The sequence below is a fragment of the Mastigoproctus giganteus genome, chromosome 5 (genome assembly GCF_048544385.1).
Source record: "Mastigoproctus giganteus isolate SK-2022 chromosome 5, ASM4854438v1, whole genome shotgun sequence".
In the NCBI taxonomy this organism is placed as follows: Eukaryota; Metazoa; Arthropoda; class Arachnida; order Uropygi; family Thelyphonidae; genus Mastigoproctus; species Mastigoproctus giganteus.
In genome coordinates, this window is record NC_143579.1 from 232,621,260 (window position 1) to 232,634,972 (window position 13,713).

The 13,713-nt window shown below is 34.8% G+C and overlaps 1 protein-coding gene across 1 annotated transcript in view; it reads left to right on the forward strand.

Annotated features, from left to right (window-relative positions):
- Positions 1 to 13,713, forward strand: part of lgs (BCL9 domain-containing protein legless) — a 402,368-nt gene that overhangs the window by 313,501 nt on the left and 75,154 nt on the right. Inside the window, exons 9-10 of the mRNA XM_090374845.1 lie at positions 285 to 377; positions 12,780 to 13,045. Of these exons, the coding sequence (XP_090230971.1) occupies positions 285 to 377; positions 12,780 to 13,045 (359 nt within the window). The remainder of the gene's footprint in view (positions 1 to 284; positions 378 to 12,779; positions 13,046 to 13,713) is intronic.

Here is a 13,713-nt window from a genome sequence, read left to right on the forward strand (position 1 = left end):
TGATGTTTGACAATTTCATTGACTTTGAAGCTATTTCGTTTTTTTAACTCTTTTTGCATTTTTCTAAAAAAATGTGATGTGATAGAAACTTTTTACTGTCATATTCGTAATGAGCACATACAAACAAATTAACAAAAATGCTTACTTTCACCCATGTTAGCAAAACCTTGTTGACCAGTGTAATTATTCTTTAAAATACATTAAGATTTATATAAAATTATATTATTTATCTTATTGCATATAAGATCTTTTGAACTGGTAAGAAAGTTTTACCTCTTTATTAGTTAACATGCAGCCATTGAGTGATAACCCCAGTGATGCTTCAGTGAATAGCAACAAAGAAAATGCTCCACCTGTAAGTGGAGGCAGTGGAATGGGTAAGCATAATATTTTATTTAAAGTTGTTCTTTTCTATATATAAAATGTGAAAATGTTGATGAATTTGTGATATCTCATATAATTATTTTAATATATATATTAAAATACCATATTCTTTAAAAGGCCATAGTTCTGTGATACAGGTTTTAGAAGAGTATGAATAATTGAAGTAATTTAATTTAATGTGATATAAAATTTTAATATTTTGTATCATATTAATTCATTCAGAGATTAGTTTTAGCATTAGCATTAGTAGAGGCATTTGATGCAAGAAAGCAAGCTTATGCAGCATCAGCCAAAAAAAAAAAAAAAAAAAGAAAAAAAGAAAAAAAACCACTCCCACTTCACCCCTCTGTTCGTTCAAAATACCTGTCCAGCTGAGCCTTAAACTTATTTAGGCTATCAACTTCCACGACAAGGGATGGAAGTCTGTTCCACCAACCAACCGCTCGCTGGCTAAAGGCAAATTTCCGCACGTCTATCCTACATCTGTCTTTCCTCAATTTGAATTTATGCCCTCTCAGGTGATTATTCTGAGCGAGAGGAAGAATCCCATCAGCATTGAGCATGCTCAAACCATTCAATGCTTTATACACCTCTATCAGATCACCTCGCTGGTGCCTAGTCTCCAGACACTGTAATTTGCAAATCTTAAGCCTTTCTTCGTAAGAGCACCCCTTTGTTCCATTCACTAATCTTGTTGCCCTTCTCTGTACTCGTTCCAGCAGCTCTACATCCTTCTTGAAATGAGGCCTCCAGGCCTGTATACAGTACTCTAGGTGTGGCCTGACCATTGCCTTATACAAGGGAATAATCACCTCCTTATCCCTGCTAGAAAAATTCCTATATATCATTGACAATACACCATGAGCTACTCTTGCAGCCCGTCTGCACTGCTCAGAGAACTTCATATCTGCCTGCACAACCACCCCCAGGTCCCTTTCATTCTCTACCACTGTCAGTGTAGTACCACAGAGTTGATACGTTGCTCTGGGGTTGCTGTTTCCCATGTGTAGTACTTTACATTTGTCAATGTTAAACTTCATTTGCCACCTCTCAGCCCATCTGCTCAACCTTTCCAGATCCTGTTGCAGCAGCATAGTGTCAGTAGTGTCCTTGACAACCCTGCCTACCTTTGTATCGTCTGCAAACTTCGACATTAAGCTTGATATACCATCATCAGTATCATTTATGAATACAGAAAACAATAATGGACCCAACACTGAGCCCTGAGGGTCTCCACTAATAACATTAGTCCACGACGAGCAGTGTCCATTGATTACCACTCTCTGTCGTCTCCCCCTCAGCCACCCCTTTACCCACAGCAGCAATTTGCCTCCAATGTTACACTGCTCCAATTTGTGCAGCAGTCTTCCATGTGCAACAGTATCAAAAGCCTTTCTAAGATCCAAGTATATAATATCAAAGTTATTCCCTGCATCCAGTTCCTTTGTGACTGCATCATAGTATCCAATCAAATTGGTTAGGCAAGACTTCCCCTTAACAAAACCATGCTGTGTCCGAGCTATAACTGAAGTCTTGTCTAAATGATCCTGCAGTGCTTCTTTAACTAGTGCCTCCATTAATTTTCCTGGAACAGAAGTTAAACTCACAGGTCTATAATTGCTTGTGTCAGCTTTTGATCCTCCATTGTGAATTGGGGTCACATTTGCACATCTCCAGTCTATGGGTACCTCCCCTGAGTCCAAGGAAGCTCTCATAATTATGTCTAAGGGTTTGCTTACTTCCTTTGCTGCCTCCTTTAATATAACTGGATAGATCCCATCCACCCCAGGTGCCTTTCTTGTGTTTATCTTCAACAATTTCTCCTCCACTTTACTCTTAGTTATTACAAGATTCTAGTTTGCTGAATGCGTTGAGGCCCATAGCAGTAAGTTTTTCAAAGATAGCCTACAGAGTGAATTAATTTTAGAATTTAAAAAAAAAAAATTTGTAAAAATGAACCTTTGTATATAAATGCTTTTAAATATTAATTTGTTCTTATTTTCATGTGATTGCCTTACAGTTATTGTCAAAAATTAAATCAGAATTAAAAAAAAGTTGTGAAAAATTGTAAAAAAAAAGAAAAAAAAATTATTATGATTGTTGTTCTTATATTATTTCTCCTTGATTGGGGGAGTTCCAACTCTTGACGGGCACTGCTGCCAAGTACACAGAATGGATGTTATGTCTGGGGTTACAGTTGGTCGAGGAACTCTCTGACTATCCTACAGGTAATCAAGATTGCGACTTTCTGGAGTTCCTTGTATGTGTTCTGTGGGAGACCGATTGCTGCTAGGCTGTTATGTAGGGTCTTTTGCACCATACCGGTGGTTGACACGATGATTGGGATGGTCATTACTTGTTGCATATGCCACATCTCTTTGATCTCCGGTCTTAGGTTTGTGTACTTCTTGATCTTTTCTCGTGGGATTTCTGGAGGTTGCCAGTGTTGGGCAACACTATGTCAGTCATATAAGTAGCCTTTTCCTTCTTGTCGACAAGGGTCATTAGCATTAGTAGAGGCATATGATGCAAGAAAGCAAGCTTATGCAACATCAGCCAAAAAAAAAAAAAAAAAAGACACTCCCATTTCATCCCTCTGTTCGTTCCAATGGTTATGTCTGGTCTGTTGTGCAGGATTGTCTTGTCTGTTAATATGGCACAGTTCCAGTACAGCTTGTGGGTTTCTGTTGGATCGTTTCTGAGGCCAGGTGGCATCATGAACTTGTATCACCTTACACTCCGGGCTCCTTGGTGATATATTTTCTATAGTTTCTGGTGCTGATTACCTGGTCTTGGATGGCGAGCATGAATCCTTCAGTCTCAGGGAAGAGCATCCCACTCGTCTGACATGCATTGGAAGCCATTTTATCTATGTGATCTTGAGAGAGGTCATTGTAGTGTCTTTGCCCATCTTTCTAGCTTCATTTGTGCCATGTGGGCGGGAGGGGACTCCTCGCTTAGGTTGAGTGGGGTAGCCCAGTGGTGATATTCAAATTATTTAACAACCAGTACTCTAAGGTAAAATTATGTATAGGGAATGCAGGTAATCAAAAATAAGAAAAACAAACTGTAATGGCAAGAAAAAGAAAAATTTTAATTAACATAAATATTAAAATAAACAATTTTTAGCCAGCAGTGATGTACAACACATTATTCTAATAATTTCCAAATCATTGATTGGTTTTGGGAAATTGTTTTTGATGCTATATTTTTTTAACGATTATCGCTTGCTAGGTGATCTCCCTGCTTGAGCCATGATTTGACATAAGGAATTGCTTCAAATTCTTACAGCAGTTTTCCCATTAAATTGATGGTCATTAGGTGACTTGTTATTTCCATAGTAAGAAAATTTTGGTTATTCTCTCAATAATATTATTCATGGTACTAAAGCCTCAATATACACGATATCTCTTCTATCAACGAAATCTCAAAAGTTATTTACTGGAATATTGTATGTAATTAGTTATTTAATTGTTTTAATTTATTTTCACCTTAAATCCATGGAGCTTCACAAACATGACCTGACCAAGTTTCAGGGTTTAATAGGTTGAAATAGCTCAGAAGATCATTACATTTTTCATTTACATCATCAAACAGCAATCACATTCTCATAAAATGTATTAGACAATCAAATAATTTTTCTCTGGGAATCAATGTTATATTTTGCTTTACTTCAAATGGTATATTATACTTCTTATTTTTCATAATATCTTCTGCTGCATCTTTTTCATATGGTCCTTTATTTGATTTCATATATTCAATTGATTTTATTGTTCGACGAATTAATCCATCAGCTTTGATTAATGAAATATTTCTTTCTTGTAAAGCTGTAGAGAGTATTGAAATCTCTGCTAGGATGTCATTAAGGTCAAATCTTTAAAAAATTTTTCATTTTTGAAATGTTTCTCCATTCCCACTTCATAATTTTTATTAAAGTAGTAGTAGTAGTAGTAGTGGCATGTGATGCAAGAAAGCAAATGTATGAACTTATGCAGCATCAGCCAAAAAAAAATTTACAAAACAATTCCCTCTAAATGTTTGTCCAGTTCCTCCTTAAATTTATTTAACCTATCAACTTCCGCAATGACAGATGGAAGTTTGTTCCAGCAATTAACCACCCACTGGCTAAAGGCAAATTTCCACACATCTATTCTACATAAAAAGTGAACATACAAAATTTCGTAGGACTTCCAAACAGCTTTTGCAGTTCTAGCACTGCAGGCTGCCCATTTAGGTCCAAATATTCTCCCTATTTTCAGTACTTTAGTTCCAAACTGTTTAGAAATATCATTTAATTCTCTTGATGCTTATTTGAAGTATGAAAATAAACAAAGGTTATCAAGAAAATGCCAAAAGTAGTTTACTTGTTTTACATCTCTTATTGCATCGTCAAGAGACAACTGAATACAGTGCACGAGACAGTGCCAGGTACAAACATTTGGAAATTTTTCCAAAATCTTGACAGAAACTCCTGAGTTCTTTCCTAACGTCACACCGACTCCATCTGCACAAAATACAATAAGATTTTCATATAAATAATTTTCATTGAAACCATACTTCTCCAGAACTGATATCAAAGTTTGGTAAATTATTTCAGATGTTGTTCCTTCTAACTCACAAGATCAACAAAAACAGTTAAACTATCTTCAAAGTTTTGAATTTCTGATTTTAAATAAACTATTTTAAAATCAGAAATTCAAAACTGTGAAGATAGTTTAAGTTGAAATAATAACTGAAATTTTACTACGTTAACTTATCAGTTTTCCAAAAACTTTCTTTCTTATTTCAGTGGAGCTTTGTTTTGCAACAAGTGGGACCATAAATCTAGAGTGGAAAGTTACTCCCAAATCGACGTGTTTTTTTTTTTTTTTTTTGCAAAGCTATTAAATGTTCCCTTTCAGTAATGAATGGTGTATTGCTTTTAATTATTTATTAATAATATTATTTATTATTAATATTTTTTTCGGATGTTTTGATTATATCTAATGCTTTTTTGTGTGAAGCTGACTCATGATGTTCTTTCAGTTTTTTTTTCTCATTGATGATTGCATATTCTTTTTATTAGAACCGTGAGCTTTGACAGAACACTGATGAAATATGTAAGTGTTTAGCATTGAAAGTAACAGTATCATAGCTCTCTCTTGTTTGTTCCATTTCTGTTGAACATTTAGCAGAAATGTTAAAAAATTTATCCAAACTATGTTGCCTCTTTATTCTAAGGGTTACGATTTAAACAATTTATTATAAATGAAATTTAAAAATACTACTCACAAAGTAAAACTCCATATGTGTTACTTACTGCTGTGAGTAAACTTTTGAGAATTAAGGAGCACGCACACACACACACACACACACACACACAAGCTCAGTGCCTGAAATCAGCTCAAACTACTGACGAGGAAAAGAGTGAAACTGGGAGGTTACAAGGGATTCAACTTATACTTCAGACCGATAACACCCACTGTCTGTTTACCGAGAGAGCAACAATACAAATGCCGTAACGGCAAACTAGTTTCATGGGTAAACTTTGCCGAGATTTCCCATCGTTCTCGTATGTGCATTCTTTACCTTTGCCACAAGGAGTTCACACCTCGCTAGAGTTACCAACCTTAGAAAGCAAACCTATGGGAACTGGCCTCGAAATTATACATTATAATATGATTCGCAATGCTACAACACTCCCTCACCCAGTGCAGGCCAAAATAAACAGGGATTTTTTTTCTCAGTGAGTAAACTTGTCAGACTCCGCCCAACAACCAGTATGGAAGTTTTTAGACATTTTAACAACCATACCGGTGTGTACCGGCTGAATATCACCACTGGGTATGCCACTTGTCTATCTTCCTTGTGGCCTTGTAGAGTGCTGCTGTGTTTTTCTGGAAGGAATCCTTTAGGTTAGCTATTACTGTTTTCTGTTGCTCGATGAAGTCTGTCAGGCCCCTTCCTCCCTCTTTCTGAGCTATTGTCAGTCTCTCCATGGCTGACTTTGGGTAGTGTTGGCAGCTCTTGATCATCATTGTCCTTGTCTTTCTTGTGATATCCTCCAACTCGGCGCTAGTCCAATCTATGATCCGAAGGAGTATGTTAGCACTGGGACTGCATAGGTGTTTATGGCTTTAACTGTGTTCCCTCCATTCAGCTTTGCTTTATTATTATTATATATTATTTCTCCTGATTGGGGTGTTCCACTTCCTGAGGGTATTGCTACCAAGTACACAGGGTGGTTGTTATATCTGGTGTTATGGCTGGTCGAGGAACTCTTTGACTATTGCAACTTTCTGGAGTTCCTTTTAGGTGTTTTCTGGGAGACTCATTGCTGCTAGGCTGTTATGTAGGGTCTTTGGCACCATACTGGTGGTTGACACAATAATCAGGATGGTTGTTACTTGTTGCGCATATTATAATAATAAATATTATTATTATTATTTGATGCAGTAATATCATCTACAGGCAACCCTCGTATGACATGGTTTCACTCTAACACAATTGATAAATTGCGGCAATCCTCGTGCAATATAGTACTTATATAACACGGTAATTTTGAGTTTTTTTGCAGGGAAAACCTTGCTATTATGTTGGATGAAATTTTAAAACATTACCACTCTTTTTTGTGAATCTCCGCTATTGACTCACTAGTTGTTATGCAAAAAAAAAAAAAAAAAAAATTGGGAAGTCCCCGTGTTAGGTTTTGTGCTATTGAACTTGTGCTTGTTTGAGACCATAAAAAATTTTGACTTTGAAGCGTGCAGTTGGTGACTTTTAAAGTTTTTATAAGGTTATTTTGGTTTTTATTTGATCATTTATGAATTTTTCCGGGTATGTATTACTAAACTTTTTTGTTCATAAGAACCATATTTGAATAATTATAAACTTTTGCTTGTGAATTAAATTTTTGTTTTAAATTATATTTTCTTTTGTTGTGAATTAAATTCCAGCCCTAAATTATGTCTAAGGAAAGTATAAAAGCACCACTCAAAAGAAACAATTTCTCTAGAATCAAAGATATAAATTTTGGATCATCTTAAAAAGGGGGAAAAGGAATCATACATTGCAAAAAGTTTAAATTAAATGAAGCAACAATCCAGACCATAAAGAAAAATTAACAGAAAATTAGAACTGCTATTGCTACGGTATCTTTCATTTCTGCAGATATGACAGCTCATCCCTGAGTGCCAAAAATTGAGAAAATGGAAAAAGCACCCAGGATTTGGTGGAAATGGCATCAGAGGTAAACCAATTCAATTCAGAGGATAATAGTGCAGATGAAAATTTTGAAGTTCAAAATTTTACACTAAAAAGCATATGGGAAGGCATAAATTTAGCCAAGCAATTAGAATCTTATTGTTTGAATGCAGATCCTTCGACTGAAAGGAGCACAAAGTTCAAAAGGAGCTTCAAAAATGCTGAGCTTCATACCATGAAATTTACAAATATCTGTCGAGCAAAAGCAAACAAACCCATATTACTGATCTTTTAAGGAGAGCAGAAGGTACACAAAATCTTGATGCTGCAGAAGAAAGTTCAGAAGGTGAAGATATTCTGCAACAGAGAAAACGTTCTTGTTTGTTCTTGACATCAATGAAGAGGATGAAAATTAAATGAACGAACATTATCTGACCTATATGTATCACACTTGTAAGACGTTTTGTTCAGTTATTACTATTTTTAATAAATATTAAGTTTCAGATAGTTATAAAAAAAAAGGTGTATTTTTGTTAGCTTTTGGAGCGTAATTCGTCTTTTTGTACTGGTTCTTAGTCCCATATAACATGGTTTCACACTACATGAGATTTTAAAGGAAACTTCTTGAGTGAAATGTGCTTAACAGCAATGAAGAGAATGAAAATTAAATTAACAAACATTATCTGACCTATATGTATCACGTTTGTAAGACGTTTTTTTTCAGTTATTACTATTTTTAATAAATATTAAGTTTCAGATAGTTATGAAAAAAAGGTGTATTTTTGTTAGCTTTTGGAACGTAATTCCCCTTTTTGTACTGGTTCTTAGTCCCATATAACATGGTTTCACACTACATGAGATTTTAAAGGAAAATTCTTGCATGTCAGAATCTTTTTCAACCTGCTACTACTGACACACACACACACACACACACACACACACACACACACACACACACACACACACACACACACTGTTACTTCTGTCATTACTGGTGACAAATCGTGGGTATGTTATGGCCTGGTCCTTTCAATGGAAGACTCAGATTTCTCCAAGGCCCCAAAAAGCAGCACAATCTCAATCAAATGTGAAGATCATACTTATCATTTTTCATTCCCAGGGCATTATGAATTTGTCCTGTGTGGTCAAACAGTGAACCAGGAATACTACAAACTGGTTCTACAAAACCATTTTGTAGTATTCCTGTTTGTAGTTCTACAAAACGAGAGATGTATTTGCTATTCGAAGAAAACTGCTGGAAAAGTGGCCTTCGAGGAATTGGCACTTGCATGACAACAGTGCTCCTGCACAATGAGTGCCTTCCATTCAAGAATTTCATGCAACGCACTTTATCACTGTGTTCCCTTGTTCATCATACTTGCCGGATTTATCTTCCTGTGATTTTTGTTTTGTTTCCAAAGCAAGCTTAAAGCTCTTTGAAAGGTTACAAATCTGCAACAACTACAGTAAAGAAACAAAAATCACAGGACTCCAAAAAGAAGCTTGTCAGGAATGCTTTCAGAAGTTGCAGAGTGATGGAATCAGTGTGTTCAGTATAAAGGAGACTATTTCAAAGAAGATCCACTTGAATAGCACGTAACTGTCATTGAGAACAGGGAACAAGTGGCATCAAATTTATTCTTTTGAAACTCTGACAAACTGGGTATACAGAAGTAAAGAAAAAATAAAATAAAACATATTTACACATGAAATATGGTAAAAGTAAAAAAAAAAAAAAAAAAAGTAGCTTTCAACATCCCAGGATCAATTGTGTTCTTAGAGCAGTATTGTGATAAATAAATAGACTGTTGAAGCATTACCAGTACAGGATGGAAGGATGGTCATTAACTGTTTTCACAGTGCCTGGATTGTGGAATAGACCTGAATTACAGTTAAAGCAAGTGGAGTTGGTGGAAATGTATAGTGACTCCAACCAAAGGTGTTGGTATGGCTGACAGGCACAGTTTATCATGTAAACTCAATTAGGATCAAGTACACACCCCATATTTCAAAAATGTTCAGCTAAAGGAGAATTTTGCACATCCCCTTGAATAAAAGTCAAATGCTCATCTCTGTGGTCATAGATGTCTCTTGATTTGACCCAAATAGCATTTTGTGGCAGACAGGGCAGTTATATGATAAACCATCCCACTCTGCAATAAACACAACAGAACTCTGATTCAGTATTTCTGAAGAGGGCAACTTCTGTAACAATAGCTTCAAGCAGTCATATTAAGCCAATGTCTAACGACTCCAAACAAAAATCCATAAACAGAAAAATTTTAAGTATGCTAATGTTTGAAAGTGTACTGTACTGGTAAACAATATTTTGGCTGTATTTTAATATACAGTGTGTATAAGTCAGTTAAATTGAATTTCTAGTGCAGTGTAAAGAAATCTGCTTTTTATCAAAAATATCTTTTTCTCCTGTTTTTTTTTTTTTTTTTTTTTTGCAAAAACCTTTTCTTTTCTGTTCTTTTTTTTTTCTATTTTTCTTTCTGCTTACAATTTCCCCATTCTCCAGGTTTTTGAAAGTCAAATTGACATCTATGCTCTGACTTTGCCAGTGAGATTTGAAAATTTTTTGGCTGGTTTAAGTTTTGATGATGAGATTCTATTCTTGCTCATTTGTTTTCAGTCAGTGGGTCCCATGTGTCATTGTGGATCACGATCTGTTCAAAAAACATCTCTGCCCCCCCCCTCCCCTCTGGGCAAATGCATAGAAGGAACCTCATCTCCATGTTTTTCAATAGATTGTCAGAATCACTGAAACACATGGTGATTTTTTTGGAAGCAACACTGTTGTAAATGGCTCTTTCTATGCCACTAATGCTATTTACTTCTGATGGAATTCATGCAAATAAGAGCTCCATTTGTTTGGCTTAAGCTTCTCAACTTTGTTAATGTTCACATGATTAACTCCTGTTTGTGGCTGTAACAATATCTTCAAGCAATCATAATAACTTTGACAATATTGTTGTGTCATGGCTGTTTGGAATGTAGTACACTACTCATATGCCCATGTTTTTAACAGTGCATCATTTCTGAATTTTACTGAAAGTCTTTGGTGAATATGAACAATTTCAATATCAATTGGAGCAGCTTATCTTTAAGGGAAGGTTACTACAATGGATAAAAGGTGGTTAAGCAATTGGAGACTTGGACTCCTACTGCTCATGAACTAATGGTGACTGGGGTTCCACTGAGTTCAGGTCTTAGCCCTTTACAATTTCTGATATTCATTAATAATATTAATGAGGACATTTCAGGTTTTAAGTTCTGGCAGGATAGTTAATTTCTGTAACACATTCAATGTTACAGAAATTTACAGTTTTACATTTAGTAATTAGGACATATATGCTGCATCAACAAGACATAAATTATATGGATGGATTGAGAATTGGTAGTTGAGGTTTAACATTGAAAATGCAAGTGTTGCATCTGGGTAGTGGTAACCAATTGTACTGCTTAGATTATCATCAAACTCAAGATTGTAAATAATGAAAAGGATCTGTGAGTAACTAGATAATCTGATATGAAGTTTTATGAACATTGTAGATAGACTGCTAGGATAGCTCATGGTGTTCTGTTACTGATATGTAGAAATTCTGCCTGTGAGATAGAGATTATTATTCCCTTATATAAAGCATTGACTAGGCAATATCTTGAATGCTTTACATGCATGCATACAGCTTGGAGACCCCACTTTAGGAAATATTGGAGAAGGTAAAAGAAGAATAATGAGATTGATTAATTAAGGGCACAAAACAGTATTCTTATCGAGAGAGAGAGAGAGAGAGAGAGAGAGAGAGAGAGAGAGAGAGAGAGAGAGAGAGAGAGAGAGAGAGAGACTTGAATTTAAACTGCAGTGATTTTATCTCCTGCAGATACCTGAACTGCAGTTCAGGTATATGCAGGAGTGACCTGATTGAGTGTTTAAGTCCATGAAAGGTTTGAGTAAACTGATGTTAAGGAAATTTTTACACTTAGTCACAAGGAAGTATAAATTTAAACTGAGAGAAAATAATTTTATACTAGATGTCCAAAAATTTTCCTTTAGTCAATGAGTAATTATTTGAATAAACTCCACCCAACCTTATGGAATTTGAAGGCTAATCGAAATTAGTGGGATTGGATGAGCACCTGAAAGAAGTAAAGAGATGAAGTGAGTTAAGGTGGCATTGATTACTTTGTTCATTTATTTTAATAATTTAATTAAATGAGTTTATGTATTTATTTATTTTTATTTTTATTTTTTTGCTGGTGCTATATGAGCTAACTATCTTTCATCAGTTTGCAGTACTAATGCTGATATCAGCTAGGTTTGGGTATTCTTGCACCAAAAATTTACACATTGGTACTCCATCTTGTTTCTAACTTCTCTAAACACCAGCAAGTTTTTATGACCAGGCATGTGCACAAGCATGGTTAATGTGAGTAGAGAAATATGAAATAACCATGCAAAAGTAACACCAATCCATATTGTTGTTTTTGAGCAATGGTGAAAATTTCGAAATTCAAGATCATAATTGAATTTCTTTTGTATTTATTCAAAGTTATATACCCTAAATAACCAAGTCTACTATTTTGTAGTATTTATTAAATAAAAAACTGGCTCCAGTTGCATTTGTATTTCTTTTAGCTGTTAACATCCATATAGCTCTCCTGGCCGATGAGAGGATTCATTTGAGTCTTGAAGTCATCATCGAGGTTAAGGGATACTTATATAATTTACATGTGACTTTCAATAAATTTCTGGACAATAAAACATGTTACAATTGTGTCCGTTCTTTCTAATTCATTAACTGTGAATAATGATGACATTCTCCCTCTTTCAACAATTAATAATAGATTTTAACAGTTATGTACAGCACAAAATGTGCTCAATATTTTGTCCATTTTTCTTCTTATTTTTTGATTTATTATTCTTTCAGTAATACTTTATATTCTGGAAAATATTTCATCTACTTTTCCTGATACTTGAATAAACCAGTAATTGACCAGTTCACTTGTCTTATATATAATTCAAGAAACTAAGCAAGGTAATGCCATCCTCTAAATAGGATGGATTTTTCATTAATTAAATACTATTAATGAAATATATACTGCTAATATGTCTTAAAAAGAAATAGAACACGACTAAAGAATGATATAAAAATCGAATAAATCAAAATTCCTGTGTTTTATTTATTTATTGTTAAATTTTTATATAGGGGAACTTCCTCCGGTATCAGCTATGTCTAACATGGTGGGTTCCACCATCACCCCTGCCACCACTGCCTCCGTCCAGCCACTGCCAAGTAATATGCTCAGTAAATCATCATTTTCAATGGAGACTCAGTACATGCAGCAGCAAAGTCAGATATTTGTCTTTTCAACAATTTTGGCAAATAAGGCAGCCGAATCTGTTCTTTCTGGCCAATATCCTTCTATTATTGCCTTTCATTGTGCCCAACCAGGAACTAAAAGATTTCTGGAAGTATGAATAACTATTAATTTGTAATTTATTTTCTTTGTATTTGTATTTAATTCTTTTCATTGTAGAGTTGTATTGTCATTTTGCTTTCCAAGTTGTTTACCTCCAAATACAGGGTGATCCAAATTAAACTCTGTCTATTTTATCATTTTGTGGATCATTTTGAAATCATTCTGAAAATAAATAATAATAAAATTCAGTATTGTTCAGTACATTATTATAAATAATGTATTGTTCAGTACATTATTTTGATACTGACTGCTAGCTTTTTGAATGGTTCCATTTAGTGTATTTGAACTGATTGATGAAATAGGAAAAACTTAATCTGCAAGTGTCATAATACAGTCAGTCCTCGTATAACACGTGTTTACACTACACGAATTCGATCATACACGATTTATAAATAGGGGAACGATATCGTATATAACATGAACCGAATTCGCTTATGCACGATTCACCTTTGGGTTTACAAGAAATGGCAGTCGAACTCGGAATCGCCCCATCTGAACGCAACACGAGAAGATTCTGAAAATGTATTTGTTTTTTTATATCAGTGAAGGGGAAACACATTTCACCAAAACATAAAAATCCACACAATTCCAGCTATCGGTATTATCACAAATGCAATTAGATCGAGTTTACTACCAGTTTATAACAGATTCCACTAGCAG